Source organism: Pagrus pagrus (assembly GCF_965226575.1).
Source record: "Pagrus pagrus genome assembly, chromosome: 21".
Taxonomy (NCBI): Eukaryota; Metazoa; Chordata; class Actinopteri; order Spariformes; family Sparidae; genus Pagrus; species Pagrus pagrus.
In genome coordinates, this window is record NC_140208.1 from 21,521,891 (window position 1) to 21,538,234 (window position 16,344).

The window sequence follows — 16,344 nt, forward strand, 5'->3', positions numbered from 1 at the left end:
CTATGTAACACTCTGAGCTCAGCACTGTAACATTGCACAAGGACAGCGTGCTGATGTTGAGCAGTTATAATGTTTACACCATCTTCAGCACGTTGAATTAGCATGTTAGCAGCCTGACATTTCCAAGTCTCATTTCTTAATTTGAAAATCTGATGGCAATCCATCAAATAGGTACTGACATTAAGTCTGGACCAAAGTGGAGGACAGACCAACCGACATCGCTTTCTCTAACTCCACACTGCTAGCAAGGCTAACAGCTACTGGCCTGACATCCATGACATCTGCTGAGGATATTCAAGGCCCACAGAGGAAGAATATTATAAGATCTTTAGACAAATTCAGCACATTAATGGAACAGTTCACCCAAAAATAAAATGCAGTTGTTATCCACTCACCCTCAAGGTGAAGTATCTGAAGCTTCACAGCAAAACAGCTTGGCAGCCTTCTTCTAAACAACTGAAGTAGATGAGGATTGTCACTAAAACGTAACAAACTGATTTAAAAAATACATTATTTACACTCTTGTTCAGCCAAATTCTTCTTTGTAGCTGCTAAGCAAATAGCGTTAGCACACACCCGTCTGGGTCGGGTGCAAGAGCTGTCCTTTCAAATCAATTTGGGATCGCCGGGCTTCCAAAGACTTGGATTAAGCTGGCTGAGTTGTGTGAAGCCATTTTATGCGACGCTGTTTTGCCGTGAAGCTCCAGAAATGTTTTGTTCACTACGAAACTTTACCCAACTTCCATCAGCGTGGTGGGGAGGAGATGATGATTGGATTTTCAATGTTGGTTTTTCTGTTCCTTTAATGCTCTTGAGGGGGCCAAAGACCCTGTTCTCTTGACACCCTCGTGGCAAAATTTACATTTTTACCCTCACTTCTAGTGGTCCTATGAACATCTCAATAATCTATGTTGTTTATTGAGTCCAACACTATTATGTTGGTGTGTGTAATGAACACATCAGCGTCTAGGGGTTGGTACCAGTGTGCTAGACTTTGACCCTTTTTGTTTGCCAGCTGGATGAGATTATTACCAGTTTACACATTAATAGTGATGCTCCAAATCCTCTATTGTTATTTCTCCTTACATGAAGAAGTAGTTTAAACATCAAACAGAAAGAAAAGAATAAAAACATTATCAGGGATGTTGGTTCTACCTTGCTAAGTACCTCAAAATGTCAAAGTCTAATAAGTGCTATTGCTTCTTAATTATAATCTGTCTTATTGTAAGAAAACATACTGCTGATGATCACAGCCCCGCCATCCTGCTTTACATGTGCTCCAATCATTGCCAAATAATCTCACCTTTACATGTTGTCATCATTTATATCTGCTCAAGCTGTCCAGCCCGGTTCTGTTCAGTCTGCATGAAATGAAGGCAACGGAGCATTGTTTTGTTTACATACACACAATGAGATTAGGTCCAAATGCCTTAATATTGTCTCTGTCACACCAGACTGTTATATCTTGACATTGTGTCAGATGTGTGATGGATATTTTTCATGTGATTTTTTTTTTTTCTTCAGGTGTTTCTACCATGTTTTTGATGACATGTTTTATATATACGTATATATTAAATGTGTTCATTTGAAAAAATGAATGTCTCGTGTTTTTTGTTGACGTGTGGATGATCTGGATTTGTCTTTCATTCTATTTAACAGAGAACATACATGGTGTTCACTGTGTGCTGTGTGTTGGTGGGGTGGGGATGTATGAGGTCACTGGGTCTTGAAAATGCAGCCAAAGATCATTAACTGTCAAGATAGTTCTCAGACTTTTTAAGCCTATAAAATGTTTGTCTAGACTGTCTTTCCTGCACTTTCTGTTCATCATTATCTTAGTACACCGAATTTTGATTAACTTAATCTTTTAAGCCTTCCATTGTTTCAGGGTTTCCCCATATTGAAAGTCTTGTGATATGAAGGAACCTCCATCATGTTCCTCATGAGATAATGTCACCATTACCCCTCCAACAGTAAAAAACAAAGAAAATCTGGAGGAGACAATTTTCCTTTCAAAGACAGCTGAGCTTTAGACTTGCTATTTCGCATACAACAAAAGAAACAGTTGTTCATATTTTGCATAAAAAATAATGATACTTGTACTCAGTCTCAGACAGCTGAGGTAGCAGTAGTCACTCAGAGCCCCCTCAGAGACATTCAGCTTTATGTAAGACACAGGAGTGAATTTGAATAATTGATCGTTGTTATTTTCCTCTTTATTGTGTAAAATGAAATAAAGAATTGACAAAATGTAAAGAGAAAACTTACCTAGTTGCAGAAATAGACAAGACTTAAATGTAATCAAAGTCACAGAGAAGTTAGACTTGATTTCAATGTTACAGTGGCTTAAATTAACTAATTAAAGATTAGTAAGAGTATTGTTTGGTCTGTGAGCAGCATGGGAGCTTGCACTAGAGACTCCAGCTGACTTTTCTAATACCTAATGGACCTCCTGGGATTATATTGTCTCAGGATGGACTCAAAAAAAAAAGCTATGAGATATTAGGTCCAAATGTTGCCTCTTTAGGACAAATATAGAGATACTGAATCAAATTTAAGAACATCATCACTTCTATTCTGACATTCAGTGCAAAGCTTTCAGAACCGGTCCACGTGAGCCCGACAGGGACTCATTTGCTCCGCGAACGAACTGAAGCGAAGCCGGAAGTAGAAGCAGTGAACGCTCTCGCCCTCCGCCAGGATTCCTCCGTCCCGCTGCCTGCGCCTTTAAACACGCTCGGCTCCTCCCGGAGGCGCTCGGCTCTGCTCGTCATCGACCCCTTTCACTGCGGCTCCATCGCCGAGCGGACTGGCCCACTGCTCTCATCCGAGACCTCAGCGCACACTGTCGGATCTATCGAACCAGCAGCGCGGCTCCTTGGAAGCCTCCAGCTCTCGCAGAAATGCAAGCTATCAAATGTGTGGTGGTCGGCGACGGGTAAGAGCGAAGCTGCAGCGGCACGGCGGCCGCACATTGTCTCATACAGATTCAGTGGAGCGGCCACGGATGGATGGATGATGGGAGGATGCTATGTAGGAAAAGGGGCTGGGGCTCGGCGGGCTGTTCGCCTGGTTTTCTGTCGATGCACGGTAGATTCGCTCTCTTCTCTGCTTTGTGGGTTCGTTCGGTTCGGTCGCGTCGTGCTCTCCGGTTCTTTGTGTCGCTAGCGGCGGAGCGCCTCGGGATGCTATGCGGGAACACCTACACGCCTCGTAGGCCACTGGAGGCAGGCTGAAGTGCTGATGCACGCTAAGGAATTTGTGGCCCTGTCAGTGGCCGACAGGCCCGCTGCCCTCATCCTGCTCACACCGAGCCTTTCTTACTGCATCCAGACCCAGTCAGCCTCAGCCTGTCCGTCTGTCAGCCTCAGTCCGTCTGTCAGGCTCAGTCCGTCTGTGAGGCTCTGCTCAAAGCTTCATGTCAAGATGAAGGCCAGAAAAATGAGCTCTGACATTCATGTCAAATCTCTGGAAAATCAAGAATAGGCCTCGAATTAAAGTCATGTTTGTGTGATTAGAGAGAGACTGCAGAGATATGAACGGGCGACAGTTCATTATTGTTCATCTGAGAACTGTAAAGAAAGTTTGTGCCTTTAATCCTCATCTGTACATTAATAATGGTATGTCACAGATGATTTGTGCAGAAAGACTACTGTTGTCATAAATCACTTAAAGGAGCATTCCTCCAGTTTTATGCATCAGGCTCTGTTCACTCATCCTGGGTTAAAGCTGAAAAAACAACCATCATGAGGCTCGTCTCATTCTGAGCTTCAACACTCAATACTATAACAGAAAGTCTTAAAGGAACAGTTCACCCAAAAATGAACAGTCAGTCCTTACCTCCTCACCCCGATGCCGATGGAAAGTTGGGTCATTTTTTTGGTCGTCCACCAAACACTTCTGGAGCTTCACAGTGAAACCGCGTCGCAGCGTTCTCCTGGACAACTGAAGTAGCTGGAGACTTGATTTAAATCATAAAAATCCAATGAAAAACAATAAGATGAAATGCTGCTCCAAACAGCTGATCCAAACCTCGAGCAACTTCCAGATCCAAAATCCATTTTTAAAAGATTTTTTTAAGTTATTTACACCCTCGACGAGCATCGAGCTCAGCATCACCTCAGACAGCAGGCTGACAGTGAAGATTTTAATAACGTCTTTTCAATTCAATTCTGATCTCGGGGCTTTCAGAAACGTATGCTGGACGAGCTGCTGTGAGACCATTTAATGATGTTAGTTTGACTTCAGACTGAATCTGTGTGAACATCCTTTAGATATACATCAGGGCGTGGCAGGGAGGGTCTGCAGGTGTGCTCAGACCTTTAGCTTGTGCTTCATGCGATTTGAACAAATGTGTGTATTGATGCTGTCTGCTTGAGTTTGCTGCAAAAGCCACTGTGCACATTGTATAGACGTTGTGTATTTAGCTAGCAACATACATTGTGTGTGTATGTGTGTGTGTGTGTGTGTGTGTGGTGAAGGTGTTCAGAAGGAGAGGATCACAGAGCTTCACCTGATCTGAACCACACCCTCTCCTGGTTTTAAAGGCTGCGCTACAGTAAAGTGATGTCATCTTCTGAACTTACCGACCAGAAGGAAGTGAAAAGTTAGGACCACACATGTTTTGCAACGATCCCTCAGTGTGGTCATCAAACACTTGATGTAAAATGCAGACAGGATATTTTACAGTTAAAAATTGAAGATATAAGAATTCAAGGTAACAATGTTACTATCGCAATATCGATACAAAATACAATATGGATATCAGAAATGTTGTGATAAATGATTTCATCCAGTCGTAGCCTGAAGTGCTTCAGAGGAGACTTCTAAATATGAGATAATATAGTGCTATAAGTGATGTAGCCTAAACATATTGTGATGTTATTGTAAGGCCATGTGTCTCCGCCCTGGTCCTCAGGCTCAGGAGCTCCACAGCTCAGGACTGCTGCTGTCCTTACTGCTGCCATCAGCCATCGACCAGTTTACCTTTGCCCCCTGCACATCCCACTGTCACATCTTTATTCACTGCACTTAAATGTGTAAACTTGATGTTAGCCATCACTTGTTGATGAAGTGGACTTGTTGTTGGGCAATAAAGATTTATTGAATTGAATTGAGACATTTTGACATGTCACAGTTGGAAAAGCACTGATGACGGGTCCAGATGTCTGAAGAGGCCTTTGTACCAGCTGCACAGACGCTAGCTGCAGCTAGTTAGCGCACACATCTGTGTGTGTGTTTGTGTGCATATTGTAACAGCCCGGTGTTACACTCTCAGAAACTCCAGATCTGTCTGTTATTGTCCTCTAGTGTCTCTTTATACATTTATAGATTGAACACATAAAGCATCAAGATGCATGTTCTCAGGTTATAACATCATTGACTCACACTATGTTCACTTATTTGCTTCAGCTCGCTCTACAGTATCTTTGTATCCAGTTGTGTTTTGAAAGTGATTTTATATGTAATATATCTGTTAGAAGGAGTAACTTTGTGTGTCTTGGAGGTTAACGTCACGCTGGTGCTCAGTAGTCCCTGTTAGGTGACAGCCTGAGTGCTTCAAGCCTTGGATCTGTTGCAGTTCTTTGATCAGAAGTCTAAGGTAGAGGCCTGTGGATGTGTTTCAGTATGAAACACAGATTGTGCAGTTAGGAGAATCAATAACTGCTGCTTTAATTAATCCAGTTTTGGATTCTGGTTTGATTGGATGAATTCTGCAGTGTTTCTGTTCCATGTGGGTCCAGTTTGTTACAGTCAGAGTAATCCAAGTCTCCAGAAGCCCCGAGATCCCAGATTGATTTGAGAAGATGTTGTTTACACCCTTTAAACTGTAGCCGCCAAGCCATATCGCAGTAAACAATATTTACCTGGATATTTTGAATTATTCCCAGAAGCACGTCATCAATGTTAGGACTGGGTGATAAAATCAAATATCACACAGTATGTTTGACCAAATAGGCCTCACTTCAATATCGATATTCAACACAATGAGATTTCTGATCAGTAATCATCATTAATGTGGATTCAATGGCTGAAGACAAGTGTTCAGAAAGTGACATCACTTTACTGTACTGCAGCTTTAAAACCAGGAAAACACAACATTTGTGTATCACACAAGACAGTATATGGTCTCATATCTCCAGAAGGCTATATATCATATATCATATATATATATATGTCGCCCAGCCTTTGTAAGCATCTGTTCTGAGGTGACTGTACAAGCCTGTGTGTCTGGTGAAAATGTCTAATCTGTTTAGGAGCTCAGGGATCCAGAGACTTGGATTACGCGAGACGCACTGTTTGAAGACACTGTTTGTCTTTTTAAAACATTTTTAAACGTCTCCAGCTATGTCGGGAGGATGCTGCAGCTCTGTTTTGTGAATTACAAAACTTAAGTTCATTAACTCATCCCATTTACAACTCTGTCACATTGCTTATTAATTTAAGTTTGTGTTGAGGCTGAATCCACTTTAAAGAAGAGACAACATCAGGCGTTCTGTTGTGTAGGATGCAGTGACCCAACGTGGGACTGAAGTCAGGACTCTCAGCCTGTGCTGCACCAGTTCTGTCCATTCTTTTTTTTAACCAGTTTCTTACTAGTCCCTCAGGTTGACTGAGGTTTAATGCTACACCACTGACAGAGCCCTTTAATGAGAAGAACACATGAACACAATGGTCTTCTTCCTGACTGAATACTGTATTGAAAGAGAAGCCGATTGAACCAGCCCCTGTACTTTCATCTCTGCTCTCCATCCTGACCAGATAAACCCACTGACCTCAAATCAGTCTCTTGACCCTCACACATATTGGCACTGTGTGTCTATAACATTTGCTGTGTGTATGGAGACGTGCACACAGAGTGGCTCACTGCCTCGTGCATGAGCAAACAGCCAATACTCGTCCATGCCACCACCGATCTGTGGCTCGTGTCAGTACAGTAGAGTAGTGGGGGTGTTGTGTGTACTGTATGTGAGCAGGAGTGGTAGGTTGTGCCTGTTTATGTGAGTGTGTGTGTGTGTGTGTGTGTGTGTGTGTGTGTGTGTGCGGGGAGGGGGGAGTGTATCATAGGGGCTACTGTGTCCCTCAGGCTACATGAATGTAGGCCAGTGTCTGTGTGGCACAGTAAAAGGGAATAGCAGCCTGCCTTTACTCTCATAGTCATGCACACACACTCACACACACACACACTCACACACAGTGTACACAGAGTTAGTTTTTGTGTCTGAGTGGCGAACTGTGTTGTTCATGTGTACATGTGTCCTCTACTGTCCCTCTTCTTCAGGGCTGTGGGAAAGACCTGTCTGCTGATTAGCTACACCACCAATGCCTTCCCCGGTGAATACATCCCCACTGTGTGAGTACACTACACACTACACACTACACGTGCCCTCACACTCATGTCATGTATGCAGTGATTTCATGTTGTAGGACCAAATAACTTGAAAGCATGTGCTATGGAAAATATGTACTGTGAGACTAAATGCATAATCTGATGTCCCTGTGTCAGTGTCGTCTCTGGAATATCAATATTAATGTTGCTCCAGGAGCGTCACTGAGACTTAATGTTCACGTTTATGTAATGTCGTAGCTTTGCAACTAGTGGGACACGACTGTCAAAATATGCACATGAGATAAGTTATCTAACCTAACCAAGCAGCGACAGGAAGTGGACAGAAATGGGAATCCTGGAGTGAACTAAGTGTAAAAACAATAAGTGGATGTGTGAATAAAGATACTGCTCAGACCTCTGGGGCTCTCAATGTATAATCTCAGGATCAGACTTTAGGAGACGATATTACTAATCAATGACCGGCTCATTTATTATTTAATACCACTGGAAGCTTTGAGTTGGATGTGCACCTAACACCAATAAAACCAAAGCTAGGGATGCATGATGTAGTTTGTTCAGCCGCTACAGATAATTACTTCTTTCTAATGGTCGATACCAATAAGATAACCCATCATTTCACATTTTGTTCAAGTTCCTAACCTGTAGTTTCTGCACAACTGAGGGTTAGAAAGGTTCAGATGTGTTTAGTATTCCAGAGATCCAATAAGATTTGTTGTGTTAAAACGTGTATATATACACTTACGTATACTTAGTCCCTCCTGTCAGAGCTCTTAAAGAACATGTGTTGCAGATTACAATCATGTTGTTGTTCTCCTAAAATGCTGCGACATGTTCAGCTCTCTAGTCTACACTTTGGCTTTCTTCTTCTTCTTCTTCTTCTTCTTCTTCTTCTTCTTCTTCTCCTTCTCCTTCTTCCTCTCCTCCTCCTCCTCCTCCTCCTCCTTCTCCTTCTCCTTCTTCTCCTCCTTCTTCTCCTTCTCCTTCTATTCCTCCTCCTCCTCTACTATAATCAGCTCTGTCTATCAGCTATAATTTCACAGATACTGATAAATAGCTGATAATACAGATATGTCCTGTACAGATAAAACAGTGGAGATGTAATCTGTTACTTGGTGGGCATCAGAGGTGTAGGTAGGTGTATTTTAGGCCCGTTGGACAGAGCCAGGTTTGCTCTCCCCTCTGATTCCAATCTTTAAGCTCAACTAAGCTAAATGAAGCAAAGCTGAAATAACCAGTGGTGGTTTCAACCTTTATTTAACAGACAGATCTGATACTGATATCTTTCTGATATTTCCCAAAATGTTGAACTATTGCAGTGAGTTCACAACACCGTCTGGTGACAATCAACTAGAAGTTACATAATCAAGTCAAAAGGTACACCTGAGTTCATCATAAACAATATAATAATTAATAAGCATAAAATCCATGTTAAAAAATACCAGATGAAAACTTACTGAAACACTGTGGCATCCTTTCTAGACACACAGAGTGAACTGCCGAGCAAGGTGTGTTTGAAGACTGACTGTTACAGTAATGTGATTTAGAATAGAAGAGGGTTTCCCGATAGATCGTTATTGTTCATCACAGTAGATTCTCACATCGTCATCATTACAGTCATCGATCTCAGTCCCTTTACTTTGGAAATGCTACCAAATCAACCACAGCAGGTGCACACGTCCTCCGTCTTGCTGCATTGTACTCAGTGGGGTTTCTGCCTTCTTGCAGCTTTGACAACTACTCTGCCAATGTGATGGTGGATGGGAAACCAGTGAATCTGGGCCTTTGGGATACAGCCGGACAGGAGGACTACGATAGGCTCAGACCACTGTCGTACCCACAGACGGTACTCACACCTCTTCCACCCAAACACACACACACACACAGACTCATGCACTCATGTGTATATACTGAGATAGCTGCGCAACATTTCAACACACGCTGCTGTTAATAATAATTATTATTATTTTAATAATCATTAATAATTAATGATGTGTTGAAGTAAACAAACATTCTTACTTAGAGAGAAGTTCTTACTGAATGTTTATAGCTAACATCTGTCAGGTGGAACAGCTGTACGTCCTGTATAGATTGACTGGGTGAAGACATAACATGGAATCTGGTGGGCGTATACATAATGATGTAAAGTCTATTGTTATATAACGTGTCAACAATAACCCTTTAAAGATAATCTAGAAAGCCTAAAATGTGAAAGACATTTAGAAAAAGGATTCTGTCTATTCACTTTAATTACCTTAAGTTAACACAATATAACTGAAATTACAAAACTTGTTCCTACAATGTATAAGATATTTAATGAAACAAAGTCACACACAAGTTTGTGATGTTACAAAATAAAGTGACATGTTGTTATACTTAACCAAACAGAACCATTTGGCTTGTAGTCACAACAAGAAAACATGATCCTGACCCGGTTCAGACCAAAGATTCACCATGAGACTAACCCGGGTTTTAGAACGTTTCAGGGAAAAGTTGCAGAGGTGGGAACTGCTCCATCTCAGCCCAGCTCAGCTCAGCCCAGCTCAGCTCAGCTCAGCCCAGCTCAGCTCAGCTCAGGCCGGCTGATGGTGTCGCCACCGGCTGGTTGTAGAACGTAAGGTTTGATTATGGATGGAACAAAGAGAGAATCACCTCATCAGTAAGACTGAAGAACAGCTGTATGTCTGATCAACCTCTTCTTCTGCTGCACTCTCTCACACACTCCATGTTTTTGCCATTCCATCAATACTAAATGCAACTGTAGCAAGTAACTCACTACCGATGGACTCATAACATTTTGAAAATCCTCCTCCTGCTCTCTCTCTGTTCTTTCTCTCTCTCGTCGCTGCCCTTTTGTTCTGACCATCACACACAGACCTTCTTTATGCAGATGACATGTCACCTGATAATGAATAAAGCAAACAGAGTATTTAGGACCGACAAATGGAAGTCAGTCTATTAATACACTGCAGTCAGCATCTTTACTGCTTTCAAATTCAACAGAGTACAGCGAGGACTCGCGCTGTGCTGCTGAAATGAGCTCACATTAATGAAATAACATGAGGATATATTTTGTTTCTTTCAGGGGGCGGAGAATATGAGAAAGAAAACTGGTGATGGTTATTTTTACATTTGAGGAGTGCTGAGATGAATGTAGGTGTGCTCGAGCATCCAATAAACAGAGCCTAAAATCGCCTGTGGTTGGAAACAAGGACAGAGAGTCGTTGCTATGGAAACGATACACCATCTTGTCTGGTTGCGTTTGTGTAATCTGACGGCGCATTGCAAGTGCTTTCAGATCGTCTCGTGGCAGATCTTTGGTCTGAACAGAGCAGATCTTAGATGAGTCGCTGTTAGTCGACCTAAAACTCCTCTGAGCCTTTTTATAAAAAACAGACTTTAGCTGTGAATCAGAGATTAACGAGGATCATTGTTGTGGCTCCATGAACACACACACACACACACGCACTCGGACACACACATAGATGTTGCTCTCAACTAGCCGTCTCTCTGGTTCTCTCCCAGGATGTGTTCTTGATATGCTTCTCCCTGGTCAGTCCGGCCTCCTTTGAGAACGTCCGAGCTAAGGTCAGTACGCTGACTGGCCGTCCGCCCACCCTCTCCCTTTGTCCCCCTCCATGCCGAGTCTGACCACAAGGAGGCACATCTATGGCTCCACCTGGCTTCTCACACTGCTGCCGCGGCCGCTCAGACCTCAGCTTAGAACAGTCTGGGTTTGGAGGGACCCCCCCGGGTGGTTCAGCACAGAGACGTGTTGTAAGACGAGGTCTGAACGAGTCCAGACACTCTGCAGAGGGAGCCTGGCGGCCGGCTGTGGTTTGGTCTGCTGAGCATCATGAGATGCTCTCAGATGAAATGGCACTTTCCTGAAGGTCCAGCCTCCCTCTGTAGAGTCTGTATGCTTCTGGTCTGATGGGATTCTCTTATCATGTCATGTGATTGGAGGTTGACTTTGCCTGGAGATGTTTTGTGTTCATACATCTTTGCTTCCATCCAGACAGCTCTATTAGAACAGCTCACAGAGTCGTGTTGAATGTCATTGTCTGAAGGCGCTAATCGCTCTGCCTCTGTATCCTGCTAACTCTTCTCCTTCTCCTCTCTCACTGACTTTGTCCTTTGTATATGCATATGTACACGTGCATTTGTGTGTGTGGTGCCCCAGTGGTACCCTGAGGTGAGACACCACTGCCCCAACACACCCATCATCCTGGTGGGCACCAAGCTGGATCTGCGAGATGACAAGGACACCATCGAGAGGCTGCGAGACAAGAAGCTGTCCCCCATCACCTACCCACAGGGCCTGGCCATGGCGAGAGAGATTGGTGAGGCAGTGTGTGGCGTGTGCACAACTGGATACGTTCTGTATGCAGATTTTTTTTTACAATTAATGAGCCTTATAAGTGAGAGTGCTGCAGGAGTGAAGTTATCATCGTCCTGGTTCCCTCCTGTATGTTTGTTCTGTGACGAACACTATGAGTATATGAAACACGTTTTGTTCAGCAATATAATCCTCACGATTGAACTTTTATGATATTTGAAGCTTAAAGGAAATCGCCTGAACTGAAAGTTACGTAAGGCCATAAACAAACTATATCATTTTGATTTCAATACATTTTGTATCTGTGAGTCATTTATCAACCAAAATATGTAAACATGAGGCCCAGGTTTAAAATACAAGAATTCCCCTTTAAGTACAGAGTTAGAACCAGGATGTGGTTAGCCTAGCTTAGCATAAAGATCGGAAGCAAGGAGAAGAGTCAGCATGGCTGTATGTTGCTGCCTTCATATGAACACAAACAGATCAGATCTGTGCCTCAACTGTTTCTGCAGCAGCTCATCACAGTGAGGTGGTCGGGTTGGAATGTAACTAAGTACATTTACCAAAGTACTATATGTAAGTACAGTTTTGTGGTACTTGAACTCAACTTGAATATTTAAATGTTCTGCTTCTTTTTACCTCCACTACGTGTTTGGATGCAAATATCTAACTTTTTAATCCACTACATTTATTTGACAACTTTAGTTACTAGTTACTTTGCAGACTGCATCAGAGCCAAGTTTCACATTTTAAATTGATTTTATACGATCAACAATCAGATAAACATACACTGATTGTGTTCATCAGAAAAATGCTGAATATCAGATCCAATAATCGATCAACGATCATCATCATTGATCTTGGTACACTGGATTCATACATACTCACTAAAGTACATTTGATATCGGATACATTATGACTGTCACTCAAATATTATTCATTTTCACTTTGACCTGTGTAATATTTTAACAAGATATCTTTACTTTTACTCAAGTGTGACTTCTGGGCACTTTTTGCAGCACAACATGTTACTCAACAACATACAACATGTTACTCAGTGAGCTTCACAGGTGCTGCTGCAGACTCAGTCAGCTGTTTTCCACATACCTCCGGTCTTTATGTGATCTTGGCTGACCACGCCTTTACTATTCCTCTCAGCTGTGAATCAAGGGGAACAAAAAAAAGCAAAAAAAAGAAGAAAACAAAAAAGCAAACTCGCTAAACTCCTATGATAGTTTCTTTGTCCAAACCCTCATATACTGTCCTGCATATTTTACACTTAGCTTGCATTATTGTTGACCAGTTTCTGAGCATGCCTCCTGGTTGCGTCAGCGTTCCTCCCTGATCTCTCTCCAAACAGCTCCGTGCCTTTACGTGTCTTAACAGTCTCGACACTGTTTTTAATCGTCTCCCTTTGAATATTGGTATACTTGAGCACTAGCAGCAGTGTCGCCAAGTGTCACTGAGAAATCTTTTTCCCATCATGCCCGCCTCCTTCCCCAGGGGCCGTGAAGTACCTGGAGTGCTCTGCGCTGACCCAGCGGGGCCTGAAGACGGTATTCGACGAGGCTATCCGAGCCGTGCTCTGCCCACCACCAGTGAAGAAGAGGGGAAAGAGGTGCACCATGTTCTGAGGAGGAAACACTGCTATAACACTACACTACATCACCATGAACAACAACCACTACTTCTCTGAGAGGATGAGAGAGAAAACTAGCGAGCGTGAGTGTGCACTGCTGAGATTGCTTTCTTTATATTGATGTTTTTTCAAAGCGATATTGGTAACAAGGCCAATATTTAATCTGATTTTTTTACCATTACTGAATAGATTCATAGGTTCTTTGTGAAAGACATTGACTGTCCACCTACTTTGTACTCATAGAACTACATCAAGTTGCCATGAGGGCTGACAGAGGTTTCTATTACTTGTCTTCATACTACAACATCTCTTCTTTCTCAGCCATGCTTGCTTGAATTAATGCAGTGTTGACTAGCTAGAAAGTGAACTGTGAATACGCCTTCAGGTCAGAAGTTACCCTCAGCTCCTGGTCTAAGATCAGCATGTGGAGACGCATACTACCGGCATGCACACAGAAAGCTGTTGGAAGTGACAGAGCAAAATGCAACTGCCTGCAGTCACTAGACTCACAAACACAGCATGCATGATGTCTTCAGTGGAAATAATGTGACTCGTTAAAGGGACATTCCTTATTTTTGTAGTTTAAGCCCTCAGCCCAATCAGTAATTAGCAATGTGAAAATCTAACTCATGATCTTCATTATATTAGTTTTGCGCTAATATGCCTTTTACCAAATCAGTGTATTTAAAAAGTATGTTTTACAGAAAATGTTAATGAAGGTGCTACAACTTAAAACAAGAGGTAACAGTGGGCGTGGCCTGCTGGAACAGAGGTCTGACTGCTTGTGTCCCTTTTAAACATCCCAGCAGTTTAGTGAGTAAAGTATTATTGATACTCAGACCAGTCGCCAGAATAAATGCTGGCCGAGTACGTTTCTGCAAAACCACAGCTAAGTTAAATCTTTACGTTTCTTTATGTTGCAACTTTATGTTTTTCTCTCGTCACAGTGCTGTGCTCATGCTCTGATAAGGCACAGAAACACTTGGTCAGGGTGAGGAAAACATCACGTTTTGGCTTAGAAATACCTGCTTTTGTCGTCACAAACAGGGCTGCAGTGTCCCGAGGTCAACTTAAAAATATCCAGTGTTTCCACACTTACAAATGCTGAAACACAGACTTGAACTGTGGTCACTGTAACTCCACCACCACCCCCTCCACCTCCCAACACGAAAGTCAAGTAATAAACATGTGATGTGAACGTGATGAACACATTTTTTAGACGTGTCAAGATGGTACATAGACTGTGAAATATACACATTTGAACATACCTGTGTTTTGCAGAAACATTAGCATTGAATCCTGGTGACTGGACTGTGATAGTGACAGGACTGATGGACAACACTATGAAATGTTCACTGAAAAAGATTACATGGAAAAGACCTAGCAAAGGATTGTAACAGCCGTCAAAAGTCAGTAACAAGTGGCTCAGAAGTCGAGGGCGATATTTAATCTTACGGCTCAACTTGTGAATAGTAGCTGAATATTCCTAACCATCGACTAGCTTTACCAGCTTTCAGCTGTATCCCACAGTCTTCATCACGAAGACTTCTGTGAGTCGTTCAACGGGTCTACTTCACTAATACAGCCCGTGAGATGTGGCTGATGATTTTGAAAAAAGCTCGTACCTTGAGTTAAGATAATTTCGTCAGCTCAGCTGCTGCTTTTACTGATCAAAACATTTCACTTTCAGCTAGGTAGCAGTGGAGACGCCAGTGTGTCCTAAAAAAAAAGATCTGCTCCGTGAACACGGTTGTGTTCTTACTTTCAACAAACATCTGATCTTAGTCCGGTGTCTGTGGGTAACTTCATCTAACTGTGAACATGTGAACAGACGAGCATGCCAAACATGGGGGCTGTACAACCTTGCTGCCTGAGTTCTGCCTCTGGGGGTGGAGGAGCTTGCATGGGTCTTAAAATATTCTGTCTTAATTTATCCCATTGTTTAGATCTTGTCTCTGTTCTTCTCCGTGTGTGTGTGTGTGAGAGAGAGAGAGAGAGTGAGAGTGTGTGTGTGTGTGTGTGTGTGTGTGTGTGCGTGAGAGAGAGAGAGAGAGAGAGAGTGTGTGTGTGTGTGTGTGTGTCTGTGTGTGTGTGTGTCACAGGCGTGTATATGAGCGCTGGTGTTTGTGTGTGTGGACGAGCACGTGTCTGTATCAGTGAGACAGCTTTGTTTGACAGTTTGGGGTAGTGCATAAAGACAGTATTGTTTTAAGCCAAGTTTTTTAGTGTCCAGTTTTTGGTACTATTTCATATTGTATTGTGGTAATACACAAGACTTTTCAACAATCTGTGAACATAAAGAAAGAAAAAAAAATGGATATTAATGACATCTAGTGATGTACAGAATAATCCTTAGAAAAGGAATGCGTTATGAATATCTATCTACATGTACCTGAATATTTAGCTCTAAAACAATTCAAACTAAAGGGATTATAGTCGCTCATATTGAAGTTAGAAGTGTTGCTAACAGTGTACAATAAAGGGGCCAATCTTTGTGGAGTTTGTCATTGTGGCAAACAGTGCAGATTGCACCTTTATGAAATGCATTTCTGTGTGGTTGCGGGCCTGCAGTGTGTCTGTCTCCCTCCTGTGGCGAGACGCAGCACTGCAGTCCTCTCTGTCACGCTGTCTTTGGTTGGCATAGCAAACTGTGTGGTTGACTGATGTCGTGTGGTCCTGCCTAGCTAAGGTGTCGAAATGTAGCTGAGAAACGCAGCGAAAAATTCTAATCTACTTATTGCATGGAAGTTTTTCTGGTTATTTGACCCACTGTAATTCTTAGGAGAGGTTGTATGATGAAATGCATTGGCCATGTACGTATGTAATGTAAGATGACTTGTATACTTGTTCCAACTGTTTGTCTTATTTTTTATTACTTCACATGTCTGTGTGGTGAAATATTTCAATTTTTTGTATACTAAATACAAATGTATATGTAAGGTACTCTGTGTACTGTCATGATTTGTTCCCTCAGCCTTTTCTTTCCTTCATTCTATCTTTAGTCCACAAGTTACACTT

The 16,344-nt window shown here is 42.4% G+C and overlaps 1 protein-coding gene across 1 annotated transcript; it reads left to right on the forward strand.

Moving 5' to 3' along the window:
- The first annotated feature begins 2,760 nt into the window (after nucleotides 1–2,760).
- Nucleotides 2,761–16,269, forward strand: rac3b (Rac family small GTPase 3b). Its single transcript, XM_084342935.1, has 6 exons — nucleotides 2,761–2,938; nucleotides 7,283–7,354; nucleotides 9,077–9,194; nucleotides 10,874–10,936; nucleotides 11,532–11,691; nucleotides 13,191–16,269. The coding sequence occupies exons 1-6, from the start codon at nucleotides 2,904–2,906 to the stop codon at nucleotides 13,319–13,321; spliced, it is 579 nt and encodes a 192-aa protein (XP_084199061.1). The 5' UTR covers nucleotides 2,761–2,903; the 3' UTR covers nucleotides 13,322–16,269.
- The last annotated feature ends 75 nt before the right edge of the window (nucleotides 16,270–16,344 follow it).

Bases quoted from the DNA above. Each gene is read 5' to 3' on its own strand.
- rac3b (XM_084342935.1), top strand. From the start codon at position 2,904: ATGCAAGCTATCAAATGTGTGGTGGTCGGCGACGG. The intron at 7,355-9,076 runs GTGAGTACACTA...GCCTTCTTGCAG, and splicing joins GGTGAATACATCCCCACTGT to CTTTGACAACTACTCTGCCA. The intron at 11,692-13,190 runs GTGAGGCAGTGT...CTCCTTCCCCAG, and splicing joins GGCCATGGCGAGAGAGATTG to GGGCCGTGAAGTACCTGGAG.